The sequence below is a fragment of the Palaemon carinicauda genome, chromosome 7 (genome assembly GCF_036898095.1).
Source record: "Palaemon carinicauda isolate YSFRI2023 chromosome 7, ASM3689809v2, whole genome shotgun sequence".
Lineage (NCBI taxonomy): Eukaryota > Metazoa > Arthropoda > Malacostraca > Decapoda > Palaemonidae > Palaemon > Palaemon carinicauda.
In genome coordinates this window covers 82,172,502-82,197,511 of record NC_090731.1, presented here as the reverse complement: position 1 = coordinate 82,197,511, position 25,010 = coordinate 82,172,502, and the positions used below count along the sequence as shown (strand labels likewise).

The 25,010-nt window shown below is 42.3% G+C and overlaps 1 protein-coding gene across 1 annotated transcript in view; it reads right to left on the bottom strand.

Moving 5' to 3' along the window:
• Positions 1-25,010, bottom strand: part of Sulf1 (Extracellular sulfatase Sulf1) — an 893,213-nt gene that overhangs the window by 482,754 nt on the left and 385,449 nt on the right. Inside the window, exon 3 of the mRNA XM_068376733.1 lies at positions 1,328-2,088. Within this exon, the coding sequence (XP_068232834.1) occupies positions 1,328-2,036 (709 nt within the window). The 5' untranslated portion in view covers positions 2,037-2,088. The remainder of the gene's footprint in view (positions 1-1,327; positions 2,089-25,010) is intronic.

Genomic DNA, 25,010 nt, shown 5'->3' with positions numbered 1-25,010 from the left:
TTACCGACCTCTGGATCAGAGCCCCAGGCGAAACCACTCAAAGACAATAGCATCTGACCGACCGGGATTCAAACGAATTAAATCCCGGCCGGTCAGATGCTATTGTCTTTGAGTGTTTCCACCTGGGGCTCTGATCCCAAGGTCAGTAAGATAATCCAGACATTAATGTATTAAAATATATGGCTTATTTGAATACGTCTAAATATGCAAAATTTATCGCATATATAAGTGTATATATATATATATATATATATATATATATATATATATATATATATATATATATATATATATATATATATATATATGTGTGTGTGTGTCTGTGTGTATATATATACATACATATATATATATATATATATATATATATATATATATATATATATATATATATATATATATATATATATATATATATATATACACACACAGGGCAACTATCACATTTGTAAAACAGTTGATAAAAAATCCACAAATAGAAATGTGATTTCTGAAAAAAATAATAAACATTTAATTCAGTAGAATTTCAAAGAATGGGAAAATAAAAAGTTTAAGAGGCAACTACTTGTTTGCAAATATGTTTTTTTTTTTTTTTTCGCATTCCAAGTAATTCTCTTATACTTGATGCTTGGAAGCAAAGATATTGGCGTAATATATCAAAATCATCTTGAGATAATAAGAATTTTCAACACCACACGAAAGAGATTAAATAATAAGTGATATTAGAAATTGATAGACACATGAACCGAAAGTTATGTATAACAAAATAAAAATAGGATTCAGACGAATTAGGCGACGACGAATTAAGCGAAGGACGGTGGTTATGTATATGCCAATAAATCAGGAAGACAAATATACATTACAAAATATCAAGCATCCATGAAGTTGTGCACTAGTTAGTTGCATGAGTAAATAAACACATATCAGAAATAAAAACAAAATATTCAAGAACGGGAGGCAAAATATCATGCAAATGTGAGTAGAAGGAATTGCCAGCGAGCATCAAAGTATAATAGTGAGCAATTATGGATAAGGGAATATGTGCTAAAGGTCATACTTTCAGAGCTGAAGTAAGAGAATGCTAAAGAAATTAAGAAAAAAAATAGTGAATAACCGTGCGAAGTGACAAGGAGAATGAAAATATCTTAAATGAAAGCAAAGAACGCTTACAAAAACATTATTCAAAGCTTGAGGAGCGAGATCTAATTAAACCTAACAAAACTGATTAAGAATGAAAAAAATACATACCAATAATGAACTCTATGGCTTGAAATAATAATGCTACCTTATTAATAATATACACACCCAAGATCTGAAGAAGACTCACCTAATTCAACATCCTGATCATCCGATATGATTAAGACAATATTCGGTCTCTTATCCCTCCTGGGGGTGGTTGGACGATGAGCCATATGGATGTCACCCCACGAACTGTGCACAGGATGCCCTTGGCTGTAAGGTCGCCATCTCTGGCCTGTGCTAGATCGACTTTGGAATGATGAAGAGGAAGATGAAGAAGATGATGACGGAAACTGAGCGCCAATACTTTCCGGTCTGGAATGATCACTGGCGTAAGTTCCCGAGGACCGGCCACCAGGTCTTGCTCCGCTTGGGCTCCTGTGTGAGGAAGGTTGATACGGAGGGGGAGGGACAGGAGGAGCTGGTGGGTGCTCGTGCTCTAGCGGCTGGTGATAAGAAGACCTCTGGTGGGAATAATCAAATGGGTTTTGGGTGGACGGATGCTGGGAAGAGGTGACATCTTGTCGTCTACCACTGGCACCTCGAAGGCCACTAACTTCGTACCAAGAGCTTCTGGCCGTTGTGCGATCTACGATGTCACGGTGATGGGGGTTGTGATTTGGGTGGTGGGTGCCTCTGTGGGTGTTACGAGACTCCCAAGGCAAGCGAGAAGTGTCAATCGACCCGTGAGAGGCATCTTGGTTAGATCCTCCCACCACAAAGGTGGAAAGAAACAAAGCAAGAACCAACCATAGAGACCAAACCTTCCGCCTTATTTGACTGCAAATGGAGGTCATCCTGGCGACAGTCTATCGAATTTCGGAGATTCTCCTGTTATTTCAGCATTTTCTGAAATATAAGAATGAGAGGATGCAGCTTTAATTATCTGAAATAATCAACTCAATGCATTTTCTTACTCCTTAAATTTATAATAAAACTTTTAATAAAAGCTACTTTGCAACATCACTGTTAAAATCATTACAATGAAATAAGTTGGAACCAGAAAATAAACACCTCGTAAGAAACACAAAAAACAAAAGGGGGTTTAAAACTCCTTTTCTCTTACTAACTAAAAGAAAAATATTCAGTGATCACACAAACTAAACATGGGCTATGATGGCACCTTGCTCGAATTTCCTCTAACTTAATTTTTCGTCAATTCGACCTTTATTATCTACCAAAGTAAGTTTATATTGCTTGTGAACCTCTGTATGGTTGTATTGAGTTGCGTTAATGAAATGGCTGATAGTGTACATGATAGTGTAATGAGTCCTTATCCGTTATTCCTATAAAACAGGTGTTGATAGAAGACACGGCTGACAACTATTGCTCCTCCATATTTTGTTTCATAATAATGGAAAATCAATGCTCCTTAACATTAAGTGATAGTGTTCCGTAATTCCTTTGTTAACCTGAATGCGCATCTTTCTTAATGTGTTCCAATACATCCAACTGAAAGAATTCAAATGGCGAGAAAAATGAAGGCTTGATGCAAGAGCAAATAACTTAATCTCTGTTACGTAAAGAAGAGGAAACGCAATAGTTGAAAAATCGACAGACATATTATTGTTATTATCATTATTATTATTATTACTTGCTAAGCTACAGCCTTAGTTGGAAAAGCAGTATGCTATAAGCCCAGCGGCTCCAACAGGGAAAATAGCCCAGTGAGGAAAGGAAACAAGGAAAAATAAAATATTTTAAGAAAAGTAACAGCATCAAAATAAATATTTCCTATATAAACTATAACAACTAATAAAACAAGAGGAAAAGAAATCGATAGAATAGTGTGCCCGAGTGTACCCTCAAGCAAGAAAACTCTAACCCAAGACAGTGGAAGACCAAGGTACAGAGGTTATAGCCCTACCCAAGACTAGAGAACAATGGTTTGATTTTGGAATGTCCAATGTAGTACTGTCTGGCCAGTCAAAGGACCCCATAACTCTCAGCGGTAGTATCTCAACGGGTGGCTGGTGCCCTGGCCAACCTACTACCTACAAATATCAATATATAAGATCCATGAGTCTGTTATTTAGGCTCTGCCTTTCACTCTTCAATCTAGTTCCCCATTTCTATAATGGAATTTTGGAATTTTTTACTTTTTTTATGCAAATGACAGAAACATACGGAAGTGAGAAATTTTTGGATAAACATACATTGTAAGCCAGGTTTCAGAAAAGAGAGAGAGAGAGAGAGAGAGAGAGAGAGAGAGAGAGAGAGAGAGAGAGAGAGAGAGAGAGAGAGAGAGAGAGGATTTGAAAAAAAAATTATACCAGGACGACATTAACTACAACAAAAATACACAAGAGGAATAATAAAACTATTTTATGATATATTTGTTTTGATCAAAATAACCAATTCCATTCTCATAGTCAAGCATCATTAAATAAAAGCAACAAACCAGATAAAAGGAGAGAGAGAGAGAGAGAGAGAGAGAGAGAGAGAGAGAGAGAGAGAGAGAGAGAGAGAGAGAGAGAGAGAGAGAGAGAGATGGATTTTGCATTGACTATGTTTTGATTGTGAGAGATTCCCTCATTGAAACCTTCCCATTGATAGCAGACCCAATTTCATAATTGATTACAAGATGCCAGACAGAGTTAGAATTGACCCCTGTATCAAGTGTCGCTGAAATGGCCAATGGCTTTACCTCTTGATTTATCTGTTAAGATATACAACAAGCTCTTTAAATACACTGATTTATGTGATGGTCGAGATACATTAAGGTACGGAACTCCATATCATAAAGAAAAAATATTTTCGATTTGATACTGCCGTCGAATTTAACCGGGGCCCTCTTTCTCCCCTGGAGATCTGTTGATGTGCATAATACTGTTGCTAAACTAAACTGTTTTCTTTAAGCCTACTTTCCTGAATTTATTTGGATATGACTTTCATGTGTTGGAACACTTGAGATACTACCGCAAGAGAGTTCTTGGGTCCTTTGACTGGCCAGACAGCACTTTATTGGATCCTTCTCTCTGGGAGAATGAAAGCATCGTACAACCGAGAACAAACCAAAAGTGCAATCATTAAATTTCAAGGGAGCCACACATGCAGTACGTGGACGAAAGAGTGGGTTTGCTCCTGGCTGTTCTGTGTGACGTGACGCTATAAAAACAAGCAAACAAACTTTATTTGTAGGATGAGCTAACGTCATTAGCAGGATCAGATATAATTATGTATACTGACGATTGTACAAAAGCACGTACGTACAAAGCTTAGTTTATTGGAATGAAACTGTACCAACCATGTGTCACACAATTGTACATAATTCCTTTTGTATATAATATGCTTGTATCTTCGCTCTTCCCTCGCACTCAAACGAACAAGAAAATTCATTTCTGCTGTTTTGCTCTGAACATTGTCTGTCTCTCGAACATGTTATGACCTGTTGCCTTGAGGTTTTGTATATAAAGAAGAGTGTTCCTTAATATATAACTCAGTCGTTTCCAATCTGCCTTTGATCTCACAACCATTCTCTCGGCTCCGTCACATTGGTGACCCCGGAGTGACTCGCTCCTCCCGCGGTCCCGCCTCCCTATCCCCCCTCCACCTCTCACCGTTACTATGACGCCGTCAACGCATACCTTCTGCAGCAGTACTCGCCGTCGCCAGCCGCCCGTATAGCAACGCCTTTTCAGCTCTCAACAACCGTTGGGGGACCAAAGGGCTTCGCTCACCCTCGGGAAAATGACCAGTATCACTCGCCTGCAACCTGCCGCAGATGGCTCTCCTCGTGAGGTGAACCTACTTCGTGCCCTTATGGACAGCAACTTCATGATCATCAAAACCTCCATCAACGCCTCCACTCGTGACGAAGAGGACACCTATTCAACTTCAACCGAAGCTGACGTGAATGGTGTAGGACATACACGCCTATGAATGCCGTAGGACATACACGCCTATGAACGCCGTAGGCCTATGAATGCCGTAGGACACGCCTATGAATGCCGTAGGACACGCCTATGAATGCCGTAGGACACACTCGCCTATGAATGCCGTAGGACACACACGCCTATGAATGCCATAGGACACACACGCCTATGAATGCCGTAGGACACACTCGCCTACCCCGTGACGAGCCGGAGCGGCAACAGCCACCCATCATCCACCACTCGCTCGCACCCAAACCAACGACTTCTACAGCCACTCACAGTCGCTAATCGGCACAGTTTTTACTACTACCTCTCCAGATTCAGGGCACCTATTTAACATGTTCAGTATGTCATTTTTAGAGGGGGAGCCATGTACCAACCATGTGTCACACAATTGTACATAATTCCTTTTGTATATAATATGCTTGTATCTTCGCTCTTCCCTCGCACTCAAACGAACAAGAAAATTCATGTCTGCTGTTTTGCTCTGAACATTGTCTGTCTCTCGAACATGTTATGTCCTGTTGCCTTGAGGTTTTGTATATAAAGAAGAGTGTTCCTTAATATATAACTCAGTCGTTTTCAATCTGCCTTTGAGTTCACAACTCCCCTCTCGGCCCGTCACAAAACTTAGCTAATTCTGCTAAGAGACTTCTTCGGTGCGGCTTTTGTATGGTGACCTATTGTCATAATAAATGATAAATAAACGTTCGTTTTGAAACATGCGACAAGTAATTAAAAATCTTAGTTCATAAACGAACAATTTACTTCGTTGCTATTAGTATGTTCGCTGCTACTGTACCCATCAATATGTTGTTTGTTACGCTTAATTTAGTTGTTTGCATGCGCAAAAACGCCAAGAGCAGGTCAGTTCCGTGGCGAACACCGGGTTAACTGGAAATATCCTCCTGAAAATGTCAGCATTAACATGCAGTCCGTGCTTACAAAATTGAACAGGAAAGCATTAACCTGCATATTTTTGGAGTGCCTGCCATGTTCAGTGAGAACACCTTTCATAACATAGCTTCACACGGCAATTCATTAAGAAAATGCAGCAATAATAATACTAATATTAATAAAAACTGTAATCTAATTATGTTCTTATTATAAATAATATGATAATCATCATCTGGATAAAATGATGTTGTTCGCTTTGTGAAGGTCATTGATAGATATTCAAGAAAAAATTCAAAATTCTAAATAAAGGTCATATAAGGGTAGAGATAATACACTACAGATTTCATTGGACATGGCGATCGAGAATCCTCAAGTTTCTAAAGCAAACTTTAACCAAAGCAAAGGTCAGATATATATATATATATATATATATATATATATATATATATATATATATATATATATATATATATATATATATATATATGTATACATATATACATATATATATATATATATATATATATATATATATATATATATATATATATATATATATATATATATATATGTGTGTATATATATATGTGTGTATATATATATATATATATATATATATATATATATATATATATATATATATATATATATATATATATATATATATATATATATATATATATATATATACAGCATATTTTTGTATATATATATATATATATATATATATATATATATATATCAAAAATTTTAAACAATTTTTATTTTTCCTAACATACTCACCGAGAACCACTTTCTCTAGGAGGAGGGTCCTTGACCTCTCAATCTCGACCAAGATTTTCCCGCGCTACCCCACTATCTCGCTCCATATAGTTTCTACCCCCGCCACCAGGATAAGCCCTGCGGCCCGGATTAAGGCAGGTCACTGCTTTCCCGGGTCAGGATGCTCATTAAGTTCACCGTTTAGCCCAACCCGGCAATGGAAGAATGGCACTCGGGGACGGACGGGAGGGCCATTACCCGAAAGTGGTTCTCGGTGAGTATGTTAGGAAAAATAAAAATTGTTTAAAATTTTTGATTTGTTCCAACACAATATACTCAGCGAGAACCACTTTCTCTAGGAGACTTACACCTTAGGAGGCGGGAGAGCCATTCTGCCACTTGGTCTGGCACATAGTGCCTGGAGGGCTACGGAATGCGGGGGTACAGAGAGCGGATAGGGGGTAACAGCGGAAACCTTACGCTTATATTTTAAGACTTACCTCTTCACATCTTCTCTACTGAGTCTTCTCCTGAAGAAGTAGGGACGAGTCTATTCACTGTTGGGGACGTCTTCTAGCCTGCCGCTACACAGCTTGGAGGGCGGCGATGACTGTCCCAATGGAGAATCCATCCAAAGACTTTCTTGAGTAGTCTTTGAGATAGTGGGCCGTGAAGGTCGACTGGTGTGACCAAGTGCCGGCCTGTAGGATCTGCCCCACTGCCATGTTTCTCTCAAAGGCCAAGGAAGTGCTCAGGCCTCTGATGTCATGGGGGCGGGGAGTGCCTGGTACTGCCACCTTGTCCTCTTCATAAGTCCTAGTGATGACTTGTCTCAGCCAGAAGGAAATAGTGTTCTTGGACACTTGCTTCTTATTAACACCTGAAGAGACGAAGAGGTTCTTGGCACCTGGGCAGAGATGAGCCGTCCTTTCCAGGTACTTCCTGAGCGTCCTGACTGGGCATAACTTCAGGTCTTCCGTATTGCCTGTCTTGGGGATGGCCGGAATTGAGAAGCCTTCAAACCTCGGGTCCCAGACTGCTGGATTCTGAGTCTTTGCTACAAAGGAGGGTACGAACTTGAAGGATACCTCCCTCCACCCTTTGGAGTGTGCCACGTCGTAGGAGAGACCGTGGATCTCACCTACTCTCTTAGCTGAAGCCAAGGCTAGCAAGAAGACAGTCTTGAGGGTGAGATCTTTGTCCCCGATATCTTTGAGGGGTTCAAAGGGAGGACGACACAGCATTTTCAGGACCTTCGCCAGGTCCCATCTGGGCACTCTCCTGGCTTGAGGAGGACAGGCTTGCTCGAAACTTCTAATCAGCATCCCTATGTGTCTCGAGGTCCCCAGGTCGATGCCTTTCAGGAGAAAGACTTGGCCTAAGGCTGCTCGTACTCCTTTAATAGCTGGGATTGACATCCCTATTTTATCCCTAAGGTACACGAGAAAGTCAGCTATGTCAGGGACCGAGGCTTTAAGAGGTCTTATGTGTTTTTCCGCGCACCACTTCGTAAAGGCGGCCCACTTCGCCTGGTAGACCACGGTAGAGGATTTTCTTAGGTATAGGGACATCCTCTTAGCTATGGAGGAGGAGTACCCCTCCTTCTTCAGAAGCCGCTCGATAGTCTCCAGGCGTGAAGGCGAAGAGAGAGAGGGTTGTCGTGGAACTTGAGGAAGTGAGGTTGACTCAGTAGATCTGACCTGGGGGGCAGAGGCCACGGCGGATGGCTTGCCAGGTCTTTTAGATCCGCGAACCACTCTCTCTCCGGCCACCAGGGCGCTACCAAAGTCATCTTTAGTTTTTGGGAGGTTCTTACTCTGTTGAGCACCTGCCTTAGCAGCGTGAAGGGGGGAAAGGCATATACGTCCAGGTTGTCCCACTTGTGCTGGAAGGCGTCTTCTAGGGCTGCTCCTTCGTCTGGTACCGGGGAGCAATAAACCGGTAACTTGGCGTTGAGCTTCGTTGCGAAGAGGTCCATCACCGGGGAGCCCCAGCGTTGAAGGATGAGTCTGGCCACTTCTGGGTGTAGGGACCATTCCGTCCCTACTATCTGACCTATCCTGCTGAGGCCGTCGGCTAGCACGTTCCTTTTCCCGGGGATGAACCTTGCTAGAAGTATCACCTGGTGCTCGTCCTCCGCCCAATGCAGGATGTTTACGGTGAGGTCGCACAGTTCCTTCGACTTCATGCCACCTTGTTTCTTGATGTAGGCTACCACCGTGGCGTTGTCGCACATTAGGGCCACGGTGTTTCCCTTCAACTGACTTGCAAAGTGCAGACATGCCTTTTGTACTGCTTTTAGCTCCAGGACGTTGATGTGGAGTTGCTTTTCGGTCTCCGACCAGGTCCCGCTTGCTGTTTCCTCCCGCAGGTGGGCTCCCCACCCTAGGCTGGAGGCGTCTGTGAACAGGAGAAACTCGGGGGGACAGGACCCGAGGGGCATCCCCTTGAGGGAGTTCGACTGGCATAGCCACCATTTTAAGGCTGCTCTCGTGTCCGGAAGGACCGGAATCAATGTTTTCTGAGAGCCTGTCTGGGACCATAGAGCCTTGAGGTTCCATTGTACGGGTCTGAGCCGTATCTTCCCTTGGGGAACCAGTTTCTCTAATGAGACCAGGTGACCTATCAGCCTCTGCCAGTCTTTCGCCTTCCTGGGAAGCTCCGACAGGAACGGCTGAATGATCTTGATGAGGTTCTGTATCCTGTCTTCCGAGGGGAAGGCCTTCCCCTGCACGGTGTCCAACGTCATCCCCAAGTACCCCATTCTGTTGGATGGAGTTAGGTTCGATTTCTCCAGGTTGATAATGATTCCCAGACTCCTGCAGAACTGGAGGAGGTCCTTCCCTTGCTCTTCCAAGAGGGCCTTTGAGCTGGAAAGGAGAAACCAGTCGTCCAGGTATCGGATGAGGCGGATACCTCGTTCGTGAGCCCATACTGAGACCGTCGCGAAGACCCTCGTGAACACTTGAGGGGCCGTCGACAGGCCGAAGCAGAGGGTCCTGAACTGCAGGATCTGGGAGCCCCATTTTACCCGGAGGAACTTCCGACTCGACGGGTGGACCGGAATCTGGAAGTACGCGTCCTTGAGGTCGACCGTCATCATAAAATCTTTCTCCCTCAAGGACATCAGGACGGATTTTGGGGTGTCCATCTTGAAGTTCGTCTTCTTGACGAACTTGTTGAGGGCCGACAGGTCTATCACCGGTCTCCACCCCCCCCCCCCCCCCCGTTGCTTTCTCCACCAGGAACAGGCGGCTGTAGAAGCCTGGCCCTGGGAGAAGGACTTCTTCCATGGCTCCCTTCTCCAACATGGAGGAAACTTCTTTTTGCAGGGTAGCCCTTTTCAACGGGTCCCTGGGAGCCAACCATTCTGTCTGGGTGGCTGGAATAAGAGGGGGTGGATCCACTATGAAGGGGATCCTGTAGCCTTCTTTCAGGACGGACACCGTTCAAGCATCCGCCCCATGCGTTTTCCATGCTTGCCAATATGGTCTGATGAATCCCACAACCCGAGGCCTGGGCGGGAGTAGGGGGCCTCTCCCTCTACCTTCTCCTAGAGGGGCGGCCTGATCTGCCTCTCTTCGAGGCGGAGTATCCTGACCTGAAGGAGCTGGCAGAAGCTGGAGCTCCCCTGCGGGAGGGCTGTGGAGTTGATGTCCAGGAGGAGGCGGGGGCGTCCCTCCTCGAAGAGCTGGGGTTAGCCTGAGGGGTCACGGCACTATCTGAGACTGACCTCCTGTAAGGCGGCCTCCTGGAGGATGTTTGTTTGGGGACGTTGGCCTCTCTCCTTTTGGACACCTTCTCCATCAGCACTTCTAGTTCCTTCAACGGAAACAGCGACTCGCCTCCTAGGGGTAGGCTACGAACCATTCGAGCCTCTCTGTCCGGGATTTTTCTTGTCAACTTGGAAAGCACTGTGTCCCGCTTTCGAAGGACCCAGTTGGCCGTCAAGGAGAGTGCCTGATAAGCCATAAACTTGAGGGCTTTCCCCCCGGAGGTGAGAAGGTCCGACAGGAGACCTTGTTGCTCAGGATCGTCGGGGTCTGTGGAGGCCTGTACGTTAACCAACGTGGAGGCCCACCAGTCCAGCCATGAGGAGACGTTAACCATATCTCTTGACATCTCCTCCATCATGCCGGCTTCAGAGGGTGAGAAGGAAACAGGGGCTGAATAGGCCCTTTCGTCCGAGCCGCCCTGTCCCAGGATGTCCAAGGCTGGGTCCACCCTACAGGGACCTGGGCGCCGTCCTTCCGGGATATAAACTTTGCCCTGTAGTTTGAGACCCTGGAGGAGTTTGGAGGCACTCTGGGACTTGGGGGCCTCCGCACTGCTGGCCACCAAGTTGTCGATGTATTCTTGTCCCAGTACTAGGTCTGGGGCGAGAGGCAGGGCCAGGGAGGACTTCGGAAGGACGTCACGGTGAGTATATCTCAAGAGGCTCGACCTCCAGGCATTCCCCTTAGGCGCCGAGGGTTCCGGAATTCCATGGAGCCTTCTGACAAGACCTACCACCCTTCTGTAGGCGGAGTCCTCCGACGGGGAAGCCTCGCCTCCGTCGGCCGAGGCCTCGGCTTGGCGTAGGGGCGCCGTGCTTGGGCGGTAGACCGGGCGTTCTCCTCTCGGTTCCAGGGCGGACGGCCCGTAACCGTAGGGCGCCCCGTACGCGGGTGGGTCTCGCCGTAGGGCGGGGGCCACCGACTCCGGGAGGACTTTCGACTGCCCCAAGGCTCTGGAAGAGGAGGACACGGTCCCGGTGGGATGACCCGACCCCGGAAACCGGTCCTTCCTGCTCGACGACCGCCCCAGCCGGGCTGGTTCGGTCGGGCTGCCTTCTCGGAAGCGCGCTTCCCCCCGCTGGGCGGGGTGAACCGAAGGCCTCGAGGACTTGTGCCTAAGAGCGAGGTCCTTCCTGCGTGGCAGGTCGAGCGGTTCTAGGCTGTGTGTAGGCAGTGACAACCTAGAGGCTCGTTCACTGGACCGAGAGTCTGGAGAGCGGTGCTTTCTGGACTCTCCTGAGGGGACGTAGACCCATTCGCCGCCGGGAGAGACCTCCCTCTTGTACTTACGGGAGTGAGAGCGTGGGCGCTTCCTGTTGTGCCCCGACCTCGACCTGGAGCGGGAACGATCACTATCGGTCCGCTCTCTCATCCGGTGCCGTTTCTCCCTGCGTTCTCCTCCGGAGGATGAATCAGCTTCCGAAGAGTCCGAGGGCGCCACGTTCCTCGCATAACGACTGCTCGAGTGATGCGCGGGGGAGGCTCTTCGCCATCGATCGTCCGAGACAGGATGCTGGAGGAAGTCCTCGGGAACTGCTGTAGAGATCGAGGGCACCGAGTCTACTCTGTCCCTGCTAGCAGGCCAGGGACCCAGGGACACGTCCATCCTTAGCGGTGACCTCCCCGGAGTCTTCGGCAATTTCCACCCGAAGGCATCGCTACTCGGGCGGCGAACTCTAGCGTGGTTGTCCTCTGGAGGGGGAGAACCCGACGCACCGGCCTACGAGGGCGGGGGGGAGTCTGAAATCGCCACACTGCCCCACACTGGGTCTTCTGAGGAAGCGTGATCCCCTGCCACGTGGCCCGATTCCCCCAAAGCACTGGCGGCCCTTCCGTTCTCTCCAGGGGGGCCAGCCCTTGGTTCCTCCCTCACACTAGGTTCACCGGGGAGAACACTATGGCTAACAATAACACTGGGGGCTTGTTGCCCACTCCTCTGCGAAGGAGACGGAGAGGCCGAGGCTTCGTCGGACCGATCACTGACCGACTGTAAAGAGGACACGCCACTCACTTTCTTGGGGGAACGCTTCGACGACTTCTTTTTCTTGGTACTATACCGTACCCACTGAATGCCGTCCCAACTCACGCACTCGGGACACGTGTCCGAGGAGGAACAAACTTTACCCCTGCACGTGGAACAAAGGGAATGAGGGTCCACTTCTGACTTAGAGAGGAAAGCCCCACACGACTTTCCTGCTCTAGGACCAGGGCAACGACGCACATGCTCCATCGTACGCACACGAAGAGCCAACACTAACGAGTTACAGGAACACTGGATATACGCAAGGGGAACGTACTGAGAACACTTTGCGAAAACGCACTATCGCAGAAAAAACACAAGTCCCCACACTGGAAACACGTGGGATCACAACGCGCCAAAGGATCGAGAGTTTAAGCGAGAGGGTGAGATGTTTTACATCTCACGACCAAGAACTTAATGGGCATCCTGACCCGGGAAAGCAGTGACCTGCCTTAATCCGGGCCGCAGGGCTTATCCTGGCGGCGGGGGTAGAAACTATATGGAGCGAGATAGGGGGGTAGCGCGGGAAAATCTTGGTCGAGATTGAGAGGTCAAGGACCCTCCTCCTAGAGAAAGTGGTTCTCGCTGAGTATATTGTGTTGGAACAAATATATATATAGATGAAAATCAACACAATATTATGCTCAAATAGAAATAAATTTCAATCTCATACTGGGATCGAACCCTAACCTCTTCAAATGAAAGGGAGGTCGCTTCCAACCAAACGCCCTTTTCCCCCTTTAGGGGTATTAGCCATCCATTTTCAGAAAGAATTTATGAAGTGATGTTACTATCCCTAGGAGCCGACTCACGGATGGTCACGGGGTTGTCCCTACAGCAGTTGTCTCATCTTGCTGGTCACCCATCCATGTACTAATCAGATCCACTGTTGCTTAAGTTCGCTGATTCGTCGATCAGTAATATAGCCAAGGACCTCGGATATAGCAAACAAGTTACGGATGTTGGCAGTTCATATCAACTTTATATAAAATTGTGGCCCAGACGTTACTGTGCTCAAGGTGTATTATAAACCTTGACTCTGTTCCTCGGCTAATTTCAGTTTCTTGGAGACCGGTATACTTATAGACACGTTGACCTATGAAGTAAATTGTGTAGCAGGTAGCTAGTTAATTGTCGCTAGTTACAACCCAAGCGGGAAAGGAGATGCGACTATCTCATCTGGAAAGATCTATTGCAAACACTAAGGCATGCACCAAGTCTACTATGTCTGTGTTGGTCTTGGACAGCACCTTCTGTGGCCAAAACTTCGAAAGATAAAAAGTCCAATGATGCAAATACACACACACACACACACACACACACACACACACACACACACATATATATATATATATATATATATATATATATATATATATATATATATATATATATATATATATATATATATATCACAAGCACACGTGATTTTAATTAATGTAAATATCACCCACGAATGGCATTTAATACCGAATTCTATCTTGGGAATATATATCCACTTGGAATTCATTTTATGGTAACAGCTTCTGGCCGGGTGGGGATTCGAACCACCACCTGTACGGCTGGAAACCATGCTGGCAGGGACCCTACCGACCGAGCTATCAAGAGAGACTAAAAGTTTATGACAAGTCCCCCTACATATTCCTGTCGAATTCAGGAATCTGTTCATAGACTTGAAATAAACCCATCTCCACCATGATAGCTGAATCGTGAGTTTGCAACACGTGGTTATTTTAATGAACATATATCACAAGCACACGTGATTTTAATTAATGTAAATATCACCCACGAATGGCATTTAATACCGAATTCTATCTTGGGAATATATATCCACTTGGAATTCATTTTATGGTAACAGCTTCTGGCCGGGTGGGGATTCGAACCACCACCTGTACGGCTGGAAACCATGCTGGCAGGGACCCTACCGACCGTGGGTGATATTTACATTAATTAAAATCACGTGTGCTTGTGATATATGTTCATTAAAATAACCACGTGTTGCAAACTCACGATTCAGCTATCATGGTGGAGATGGGTTTATTTCAAGTCTATGAACAGATTCCTGAATTCGACAGGAATATGTAGGGGGACTTGTCATAAACTTTTAGTCTCTCTTGATAGCTCGGTCGGTAGGGTCCCTGCCAGCATGGTTTCCAGCCGTACAGGTGGTGGTTCGAATCCCCACCCGGCCAGAAGCTGTTACCATAAAATGAATTCCAAGTGGATATATATTCCCAAGATAGAATTCGGTATTAAATGCCATTCGTGGGTGATATTTACATATATATATATATATATATATATATATATATATATATATATATATATATATATATATATATGCATATATATACATATATATATATAATATATATGTATATATATATATATATATATATATATATATATATATATATATATATATATATATATATGTATATATATACATATATATATATATTATACATGTGTATATATATATATATATATATATATATATATATATATATATATATATATATATATATACACGCTTAAATTTTTTTGGCATGCACAAATTTTTTCAGCCGTCAGCGTATCTCACCGTATACAGACTTATGCCAACTTATGCTAACTTACCTTTGTCTTATATCAGCGTATGCCAGCATATGAAATTTTCTAGGCATACGCTGGCGTACGATGATGCTACACGCTACAGTGCGACAGAGCCTTTAGATCAAGGGGATACCTCGAAGCTCAGTTGTGTGAGTGGACTGAATAATGTTTTATTTCGGGTTGACTTTTTAAACTTCGAGGAAGTTTCTAGCCTGGTATTGGATTGAGTGGTCAGTTTAGTGTTGAATGGTGACACCACTGGAATACATTCAGCAGGGGTTGACACACTGCTATTTCTCCACTGTTCACTCTCCAGTCATCAAATCTCTTCTACTTCCTCCTTTAAAATCTTGCGTCACGATTCTTTTTGTAAATCCAATATAAAATTTTGAGGTTTTTATATTTTCGTCTACCATTCAAATTTATACCTCTGGTTTAAAGATACACGAACCTGGATTATAGCCAATAAAATCTCCCCATAAACAGATTTTTAGTGTTCTATTTCTATTTTAGTGACACTGTTAAAAATCTCGATACCTAACGCTGAATTGCGATGAACTGCAATTTTCTTGGAACCGGAGATTGCCTACACTGCATAATTTCCGTAGATACAAATACCTAACAGGGCTCACATACATATCTTATTTCATCAATATAAACATATTTCTAGCATATATAAATATCTAATAGAATATAATAAACTGGTTTTTAACCAAAAACAATGAAAGACTAGAAGGACTAATTCTTCAGCACAGAAAAATACACCATGTTAGGTGTAAAGATCTTTTATTCAAGTTAGATATACAAAACATAAATTAATACAAAATGAAGAACCTATACGTCAAGATTATGCCCTTGAGAGATATTCTATACGAGAACGATGGAAAGCTAAAGATTATTCTCAAGCGTTGAAGATGATCACGTCTTTTATACTTTTGATATCAATAGAAATAAGAACATCAACATAAAAAAATTACTAACTAGGAACAAAAGAGGAAGTGAGGCACATAATTGGGCGGAAATACGGAAAACTGAAGATCCTCCTTCTGAAGGATTTATAATAAAATAGAAGTACAGATACTCAAATAAATGATAAAAACAAACTACTAAAATAGAAAAGAAATCGGGGTGGCAGAGAAAAATTATCGCTACCAATTCACATTGTCCAACAGAAAATCATTTTCGCTGCCTGGCAGCAATTTCTCATGATGAGGTATCGATAGGTCAGAGAGAGAGAGAGAGAGAGAGAGAGAGAGACGTGAAATCCCTTTCCACGAGGGGTGTAGGCATGTGATTGCTGTCACATAAATTTGCCATAACTAATGTTATCTCAATAATTACAAGATTACCGGGAGTCATCAATATTCATGAGATAATGACAGAGATAGGTGGTAGGTTGGCCAGGCCACCAGCCACCCGTTGAGATACTACCACTAGAGTGTTACGGGGTTCTTTGACTGACCAGACAGTACTACATTGGATCCTTCTCTCTGGTTACGGTTCACTTTCCCCTTCCCCACACATACACCGACTAGACTGGTCTATTCTTTACAGATTCTCCTCTGTCCTCATACACCTGACAACACTGAGATTACCAAAGAATTCCTCTTCACTCAATGGTTTAATTACTGCACTGTAATTGTTCAGTGGCTACTTTCCTCTCGGGAACGGTAGAAAAGACTCTTTAGCTATGGTAAGCAACTCTTCTACGAGGACACTCCAAAATCAAACCATTGATCTCTAGTCTTGGGTAGTGCCATAACCTTTGTACCATGGCCTTCCACTGTCTTGGGTTAGAGTTCTCTTGCTTGAGGGTACACTCGGGCACACTATTCTAATTTTCCTTCCTTTTGTTTTGTTAAAGTTTTTATAGTTTATAAAGGAAATATTTATTCTAATGTTGTTACTGTTCTTAAAATATTTAAATTTTCATTGTTTCCTTTCCTCACTGGGCTACTTTCCCTGTTGGGGCCCCTGGGCTTATAGCACCATGCTTTTCCAATTACAGTTGTAGCTTAGCAAGTAATAATAATAATAATAATAATAATAATAATAATAATACGCCACATTGGGTGTGGGCATCAATGCTCGTTCAGATAGGCCTACCTATTTCCCCTTTATATCCCAACGTCTTCTGCTCAGAACTACACCAGACGCCAATGGTTCGTGCCAAACAAGATATCTATTACCATATCAAGACAATGGTGTTTGCAAATCAGACGTTTGCCACCAAACCGTTTGACAGCTGCTAAACGCACATTCAGCGACTTGGAGGGAATTGGCCTTTGTCAAAAGGCCTTAAGCCCATTGTCGTTGCACCTGCACATCATCCTGAAGAAGAATGGACGAATGGATCACTATGCTATTTGTGAGGAGTACAGGCATCTTATTATGCAAGATTCTCTCGTCTTGGTCACCCCCTTTCATATGTATGTTTGGTTTAGAGGAGCCATGTAATGCATGTGCAGCAAGCAATGCACATTAAAAAAATATGGCCTTGCTAAGTTTTCTTCTACGTGGCAATCACCACTGGACTGCACATCAAAAATCCGTAAAGTAACAAGCTAATTTCAACACTATCATCATTCTGATATACGAAATTATTTTTAATGTAGCCTACACATGTAAACATTACCATTCTGTGACCTCTTGAGGGCCTATACATACCTGTATTGTCTAAATCAAGTTAATTGTTCGGGACCTATCTTCATGTCAATATCTCCTCCAGTCCCGTCGCAGACTAATAAAAGCTTACAAGACCAATGACTGAGGGGACACTTGTAAGTAATCTATATCCATGAGAGAGAGAGAGAGAGAGAGAGAGAGAGAGAGAGAGAGAGAGAGAGAGAGAGAGAGAGAGAGAGAGAGAGAGTTACAAGGAGTTACATGGAGTTAAAAGTACAGTATTTTGGATGTCTCAAAGACTAGTCTATTCGCAGACCCCATTTGCTCTTCGGTAGAGCGAGTTAGTTTGAACGTTTGAGTATTTACGATCTTGTCTAACTTATTCTTGAATTCGTTTACCGTGTTACTGTTCACTAAATCCACTGAAAGTCTCTTCCATGTATTTGCTATTTTGTATGTAAAGAAATTAATATATTGGGTTGTGTTGTATTCTTAAATTACAGTTTGTACCCGTTACCTCTGGAACGATTAGTGCTAAGCGTGAAGAGGTTGTCTACATTTGTCATTCCTTTAAGAATTCTGAATGTCTCGTTTAGCTGCCCCCTTAGTCGTCGAGTTTATAGATCAAGTAAGTTCAAACGTTCCATCCTCCGTCTATATCGAAATTGCCTTAGTGTTGGAACTAGTTTCGTGGCCATAACTTGCAAAGTTTCCACTCTATCTACATAGTTCTGAATACTTGGAGACCAAAATTGTACTCCGTATTCAAGACGTGGTCTTACTAATGATAAGTGCAACTGCAGTACAATGTCTTGTTTTTTTGTATTTTATATGTAGTAAATTGACCAGGGCACCAGCCACCCATTAAGATACTACCACTAGAGAGGTTGTGGGTCATATAACTGGCTACATTTTTCCCCTTTCTCTGGTTACGGTTCATTTTCCTTTGACTACATATACACTGAATAGTCTGGCCTATTCTTTCCACATCATTCTTTGTCCTCATACACCTGACAACACAGAAATTACCAAACAATTCTTCGCTCAAGGGGTTAACTACTGCACTGTAATGGTTAAGCGGCTGCTCTCCTCTTGGTAAGGGTAGATGAGACTTTTTAGCTATGGTAGGCAGCTTTTCTGGGAGAAGGTCACTCTAAAACCAAACCATAGTTCTCTAGTCTTGGATAGCGGCATAGCCTTTGTACCATGGTCTTCCACTGGCTTAGGTTCGAGTGCCCTTGCTTGAGGATACACTTATTTATTTCCTTATTTTCTTTCCTCACTAGGCTATTTTTTCCCAGTTGGAGCTGTTGGGTTTATATCATCTTATTTTTTCGACGTAGGGTTGTAGCTTAGCAAATAATAATAATAATAATAATAATAATAATAATAATAATAATAATAATAATAATGTCTCTTGGTGTAAGCTATTAGTTTCTCTGCTTTCTTTTCAACTGTTATGCTCTGTTTGGTGAACTTCAAATCTTTGACAATAATAACGCAGAGATTTTCCTTTCGGTCCACACTTTCCATTTCATGACCCAGCCTTCCCTTACCTTAACTTATTGCCTTATTCTATGTTTAGGTTCCCACAGGTCCCTCAGTGTGAGGCACATCGTATATCCGCCAGAGAGTTGCTTATGCATTTTCCGGTGTATTTTGCATCTTCCAGTCTTGGATGGTCTGGGATGCATCTTAGGTGTTTATTGAGCTTATTCTTAAACACACCAATGATTACTCCTGATATGTTTCTTAAATGAGCTGGCAGCGCATTAAATAGTCGCTGCATTATCGATGCTGGTGCGTAGTGGATTAATGTCCTGTGTGCCGTCCTTAGTTTTCCTGGTATAATTGAGAGAGAGAGAGAGAGAGAGAGAGAGAGAGAGAGAGAGAGAGAGAGAGAGAGAGAGAGAGAGAGAGAGAGAGAGAGAGAGTGTGTCCAATGACTAAGGGAAATCCCATGAGTCATCAATCTCTATGAGATACAGAGATATACGCCTTGATCGGAGCAGCCATTAGATTTCTTACACAGCCCTCCGTACCATGACTAATGCGAACTTGGAAGGCCAATGGATAAGGGGAGACTTATGAATCATCCGTAGCTAAGAGAGAGAGAGAGAGAGAGAGAGAGAGAGAGAGAGAGAGAGAGAGAGAGAGAGAGAGATGTATAGTCATCCGTAGTTAAGAGAAAGAGAGAGAAGCACGTCACGATAGGTGTAGGCATTTGCTTGCTGACACTGAGCTCTGGCATAGCTAAAGGGAACTTGAGAGCCAATCAATGAACGACGGGATACTCCCGAGTCATCCATAGCTATGAGACATATCCCTATCGAGCGGGATAAGTTTTTTTTTTTTTTTTTTTTTTTTAATGACTCCAATCTAGGCATGTAGAAGGAGTTAAAAAAAGAGGCACAATTTTATTCAGCTCATGAATAAGGAAATTAATGTTTCTCACAACTATAGCTTATGTTTGTGCATTTTGTATTCAAATCCTATAGAACTAATAGCAATGTTCAATGTGGAAGCCGATGCCACTGCCAAATCTAAATCCAAAAGGGATTGGTTTGAATCATGGCCAGTGTACATGTAGTGAAATAATTTTCCTTTGGAGTAAGTTACTCCCAAGTTAAAATTAATTCCTTATTAAGAAGATTCTATTACACTACATATAAATAAAACAAAACAGACACTCAATTTTATATATATATATATATATATATATATATATATATATATATATATATATATATATATATATATATATATATATATATATATATATATATATATATATATATATATATATATATATATATATATATATTTATATATTTACCGTGGTAGGCGGTATATCTTAGCAGACCATGTTTGCCAATGGTTGTATGAGCGAATGAGCAACCTGGTGAAGTAACGATAACTTTGGGTGTGGAGGAAATGCTCCCCTAAATCTCGAAGAAGTCACTAGCAGCAGGGTGATGAATTGAGTGTAACGCGATGGAAAAACTGTCTCTTCGGCTTATACCATCGACGCCTGGCCGATGATCTTACTAGAATTCGTATGGACTGGCAGGGGTCACTTGCCTTAGTTAGATAGACACTGCGCATCACAAAGGAACTGGCTATCCTTTGATCATTCTTAACAATGAATCCTCTTGAGGCCCTTTGCGTTAATGGGCATGGGAGGAGATGATATATTTATATAGGTGCACCGACTTTTGAGCGCAAGACAATTGAGCGCCTACAGTTGAGCGCCGACAAATGCGCGCAATTCAAAAGCGAGCACTAACATATGAGCCCCGACATTTGAGCGCCATAATTTCAAAATTCAATCCTTTCCTTATTTTTTTGTATTGACAGTATAGACGTTTAGTACTCACTGTTACAAGCGTTTGGATATAAAGGAAGAAGAAACAATCTTAATCTTTATTTTCTATAAAAACAATTTGTAAATAGAATATAACTACTTTTGTAGGGTAAGATTATATGATATGGAACACAGATAATCTAATGGCTCTCTTGAAGAATACTCACTAACAATTTTAATTACAGCATTGTTTACTCATTCATATTTTTTGTGTTTTACAGGTTCATGCCACCCACAGTTTATTCTGATCAATTTGGTTGAGGTGTGATTTTGTTCTACTCTTAAAATTTCTATGAATTTGTATATTGCAAGGTGCATATGGCCTATTGACTGCTGCATTGCCCGATGCCACCTCTCTAACGAATTATTTGTACATGGATGTTCATTGACGACGAGTTCGTAAACACTCCAAACACGAGGGGAAACATAGCATCTCTCCTTCTTCCTCTCCTACAAGGTCTTCCTATCCAAGTATTTTCGAAGTAAAATACCAAATCATCTAAGTTGCCGGGGATTATATCTTGTAATGATTCAAAAACATTAGTAATATCATTGTGGGGAACGAACGCCAAGGCCACTAACATTTTTGTACATTTTCGTATTTCTTCACTGTTACTGTATAAACTGGTCAATCCTAAGTCTTGTATTTTTCTCCATACGGCCTGAGATAAATGGAAGAAACACCCAAATACTTCAGCATTTCTGAAGACAGAAAGAAAAGCTTTATGAAATGCTTTTTCATAGTCGCACGATATGGAAGCTAGAACAATCTCAGTATCCAAGAAATGTAGTTGTGTCAGAGCACGGTTATATGCTTCCTCTGACTTCCTCGAAAGGAGAATATAAACCATTGGAAGCACGATTCCTTTATAAATGATGTGAGTTACAAATAGCTAATAGAATAGCTGAGGAGCTATTTTGAACGTTCCATCTCCCATCCAGTGCTTATTTTCTTTCATCAATTTCAAATTTTGAGGAATAGCAAATATAAAATATCTATCGGGATCATCACTACCGGAGTCATATGCAAGAAAATTTTCTCCATCATACGTGCAAACAAGTTCTTGGGTTATATCTATTTCTCCTACGTAACTTGGAGCCAAGAGAGGTAATCCTTTGGCTTTCCGTTGTCTTTCTACTGTTCGCTGAAGGGATTGGTACTTTGGAAGAATAGCAACTACTTCAGGACATAAATTAAGTTGTGCCTCTTGAATAAGTTGCCTTGGTGGATCATTCGATGTTGCAACTCTTTCACGAAGTTGCATCATTGATAATCTAGACTCAGACTTTGCAGGATCTGGTACATGATCGTGCTCACTGGCAGATGTGCATTCATCTCCAATAACATATATCCTTCCTTTGCACTTCCGGTCTACACAAGGCCATGACTCTTTCCCACTCTTAAGCACTCTGTCAAGTGTGTAACAGTAGCCTTCGTGCAATATATTATCTCTTCCTTTGGATGTATTACCTTCTCCATAGCGAGGGTACTTTGAACTAAAATAAATCAAAGGTATTTCTCTTTTATGAAGTTTTGTTAAAGTATCCAACATAGGAATAATTTTAAAGATATACTAATAACCAAACGATACGCACACAAAATGAAAGTTAACGATAGTAACCAAACAAGTTAACAATGTAAACAAAAAATTTTAAGGAATTTTAACGATAATTAACAACCGATAACATGCCATTTTTTTAAAATCAATTTTACGAAGTAAACAAACACTATTTGCTAACCAAACAACAGTTATCGAAGGACATAGATAGATATTTAAATAGATAGATAGATACAGATAATAAATAGATACACAGAGTGTGTATGTGTGTATGTGTGTGCGTGTTTAAGATTGTTCTTCCTTCATATCCAAACGCTTGTAACAGTGAGTACTAAACGTCTATAATGTGAATACAAAAAAATAACGAGAGGATTGAATTTTCAAATTATGGCGCTCAAATGTCGGGGCTCATATGTTAGTGCGTGGGGCAGAACCGATTGAGCAGTTTTGAGGAGTCAATGCCCGTGGGGAGGGGAGGAGAGGGGGTGCGGGTGGTTTTGTTCTGCTTCTCAGACATCCCCATTTCAGTAGCTGACATGGTGTAGACAGGAGCCCATCGTGACTTTGCTGTGCGCGTATATTTTGAGAACAATCAATCTGTGATTGCAACGCAAAGAGCTTTTCGGCGACGGTTCAATTTTCCACGCAACAATGCTGTCCCTCAGGCGAACACAATTCAGTCCTGGGTTAGGCAGTTGGAGGCAACTGGTAGCACACTAAGAAGAGGACATGGCCGACGCAGGTCCATCAGAACACCAGAAAATGTCGCGAGGATGAGAACAGTAATCATCCAGTCGCTAAGACGTTCTGCACGAAGGCATGCCATTGCTTTGGGAATCTCCTCACGCAGTTTGAGGAGGATTCTGCATATGGATATGCATTTCCATCCCTACAAAATGATGATGGCTCAAGGATTGAGCGAAGCAGACCTTGTCAACCGCCAGAATTTGTGTGAGAACATGCTTGAAAAGATTGCTCCCGAAGCAGTGTTCTTCAGTAGTCATGAGGCACATTTTCACCTCTGTGGGGCTGTAAATAAGCAAAGTTTGCATTACTGGGCTGAAAATAACCCCCTAGTTATCCAGGAAAGATAGCTACATTCCCCTAATCTTATGGTGTGGTGTGCCATCTCACAATTTGGCGGGATGGACCCATACTTCTTTGAGGAGGACGGAGTAACCGTGACCGTGAATTCTAAACGCTATGTTGCTGTTGCAAAATTTCCCGCAGCCCAGAATGGAAGAGATTGTTGAAAATGAAGGATTGGGGGACGTGTGGTTCCAGCAAGATGGGGCTACAGTTCTCAGAGCCCGAATTTCACTCAATGTTTTGAGACACATCTTTCCCGGACATCTGGTGTCTCTGAGGGTGATTTAGGGTGGCTTGCGCGGTCACCTGATTTGAGCATTTGAGACTTTTTTTCTTTGGGGACACCTGAAAGAAAGGGTGTTCAAAAGTCGCTCTCACACCCTACCACAGCTAAGGGAGCGGATTATTGAAGAGGTTAACGCCATACCTCGCAGTATGTGTGAACGTGCTATAGGAAACTTCAGAGAACGACTCTAACAGTGTGTTGCAGCTAACGGCAGCCATCTTGCTGACATTATTTTCAGAACATAAGGATTCTAAATTGTATGCAATGCTGACCTCGAGAATAATAAACTCTCTTCTGTATGTAGCTCCATTACTTTTTTATATCACCTCAAAACTGCTCAATCGGTTCTGCCCCACCCGGTATATATATATATATATATATATATATATATATATATATATATATATATATATATATATATATATAGATAGATAGATAGATAGATAGATAGATAGATAGATAGATAGATAGATAGATAAATAGATAGAGAGCTGGATAGATAGATAAATAGATAGATATATAGATATATATATACATATATATACATTTATATATTTTATATATACATATATATGTATGTACATATATATACATACATATATAATATTATTATTAATAGTCAAGCTACAACCCTAGTTGGAAAAGCAAGATGCTATAAGTCTAGAGGCTCCAATAGGAAAAAAATAGCCCAGTGAGGAAAGGAAATAACGAAAAGAATAAATGATGAGAACAAATTAACAGTAAATCATTCTAAAAACAGTAACAACGTCAAAACAGATATGTCATATATAAACTATAAAAAGACTTATGTCAGCCTGCTCACCATGAAAACATTTGAAGTTCTATTGATTTAACTACTCGATTAGGAAGATCATTCCACAACTTGATCACAGCTGGAATAAAACTTCTAGAATACTGTGTAG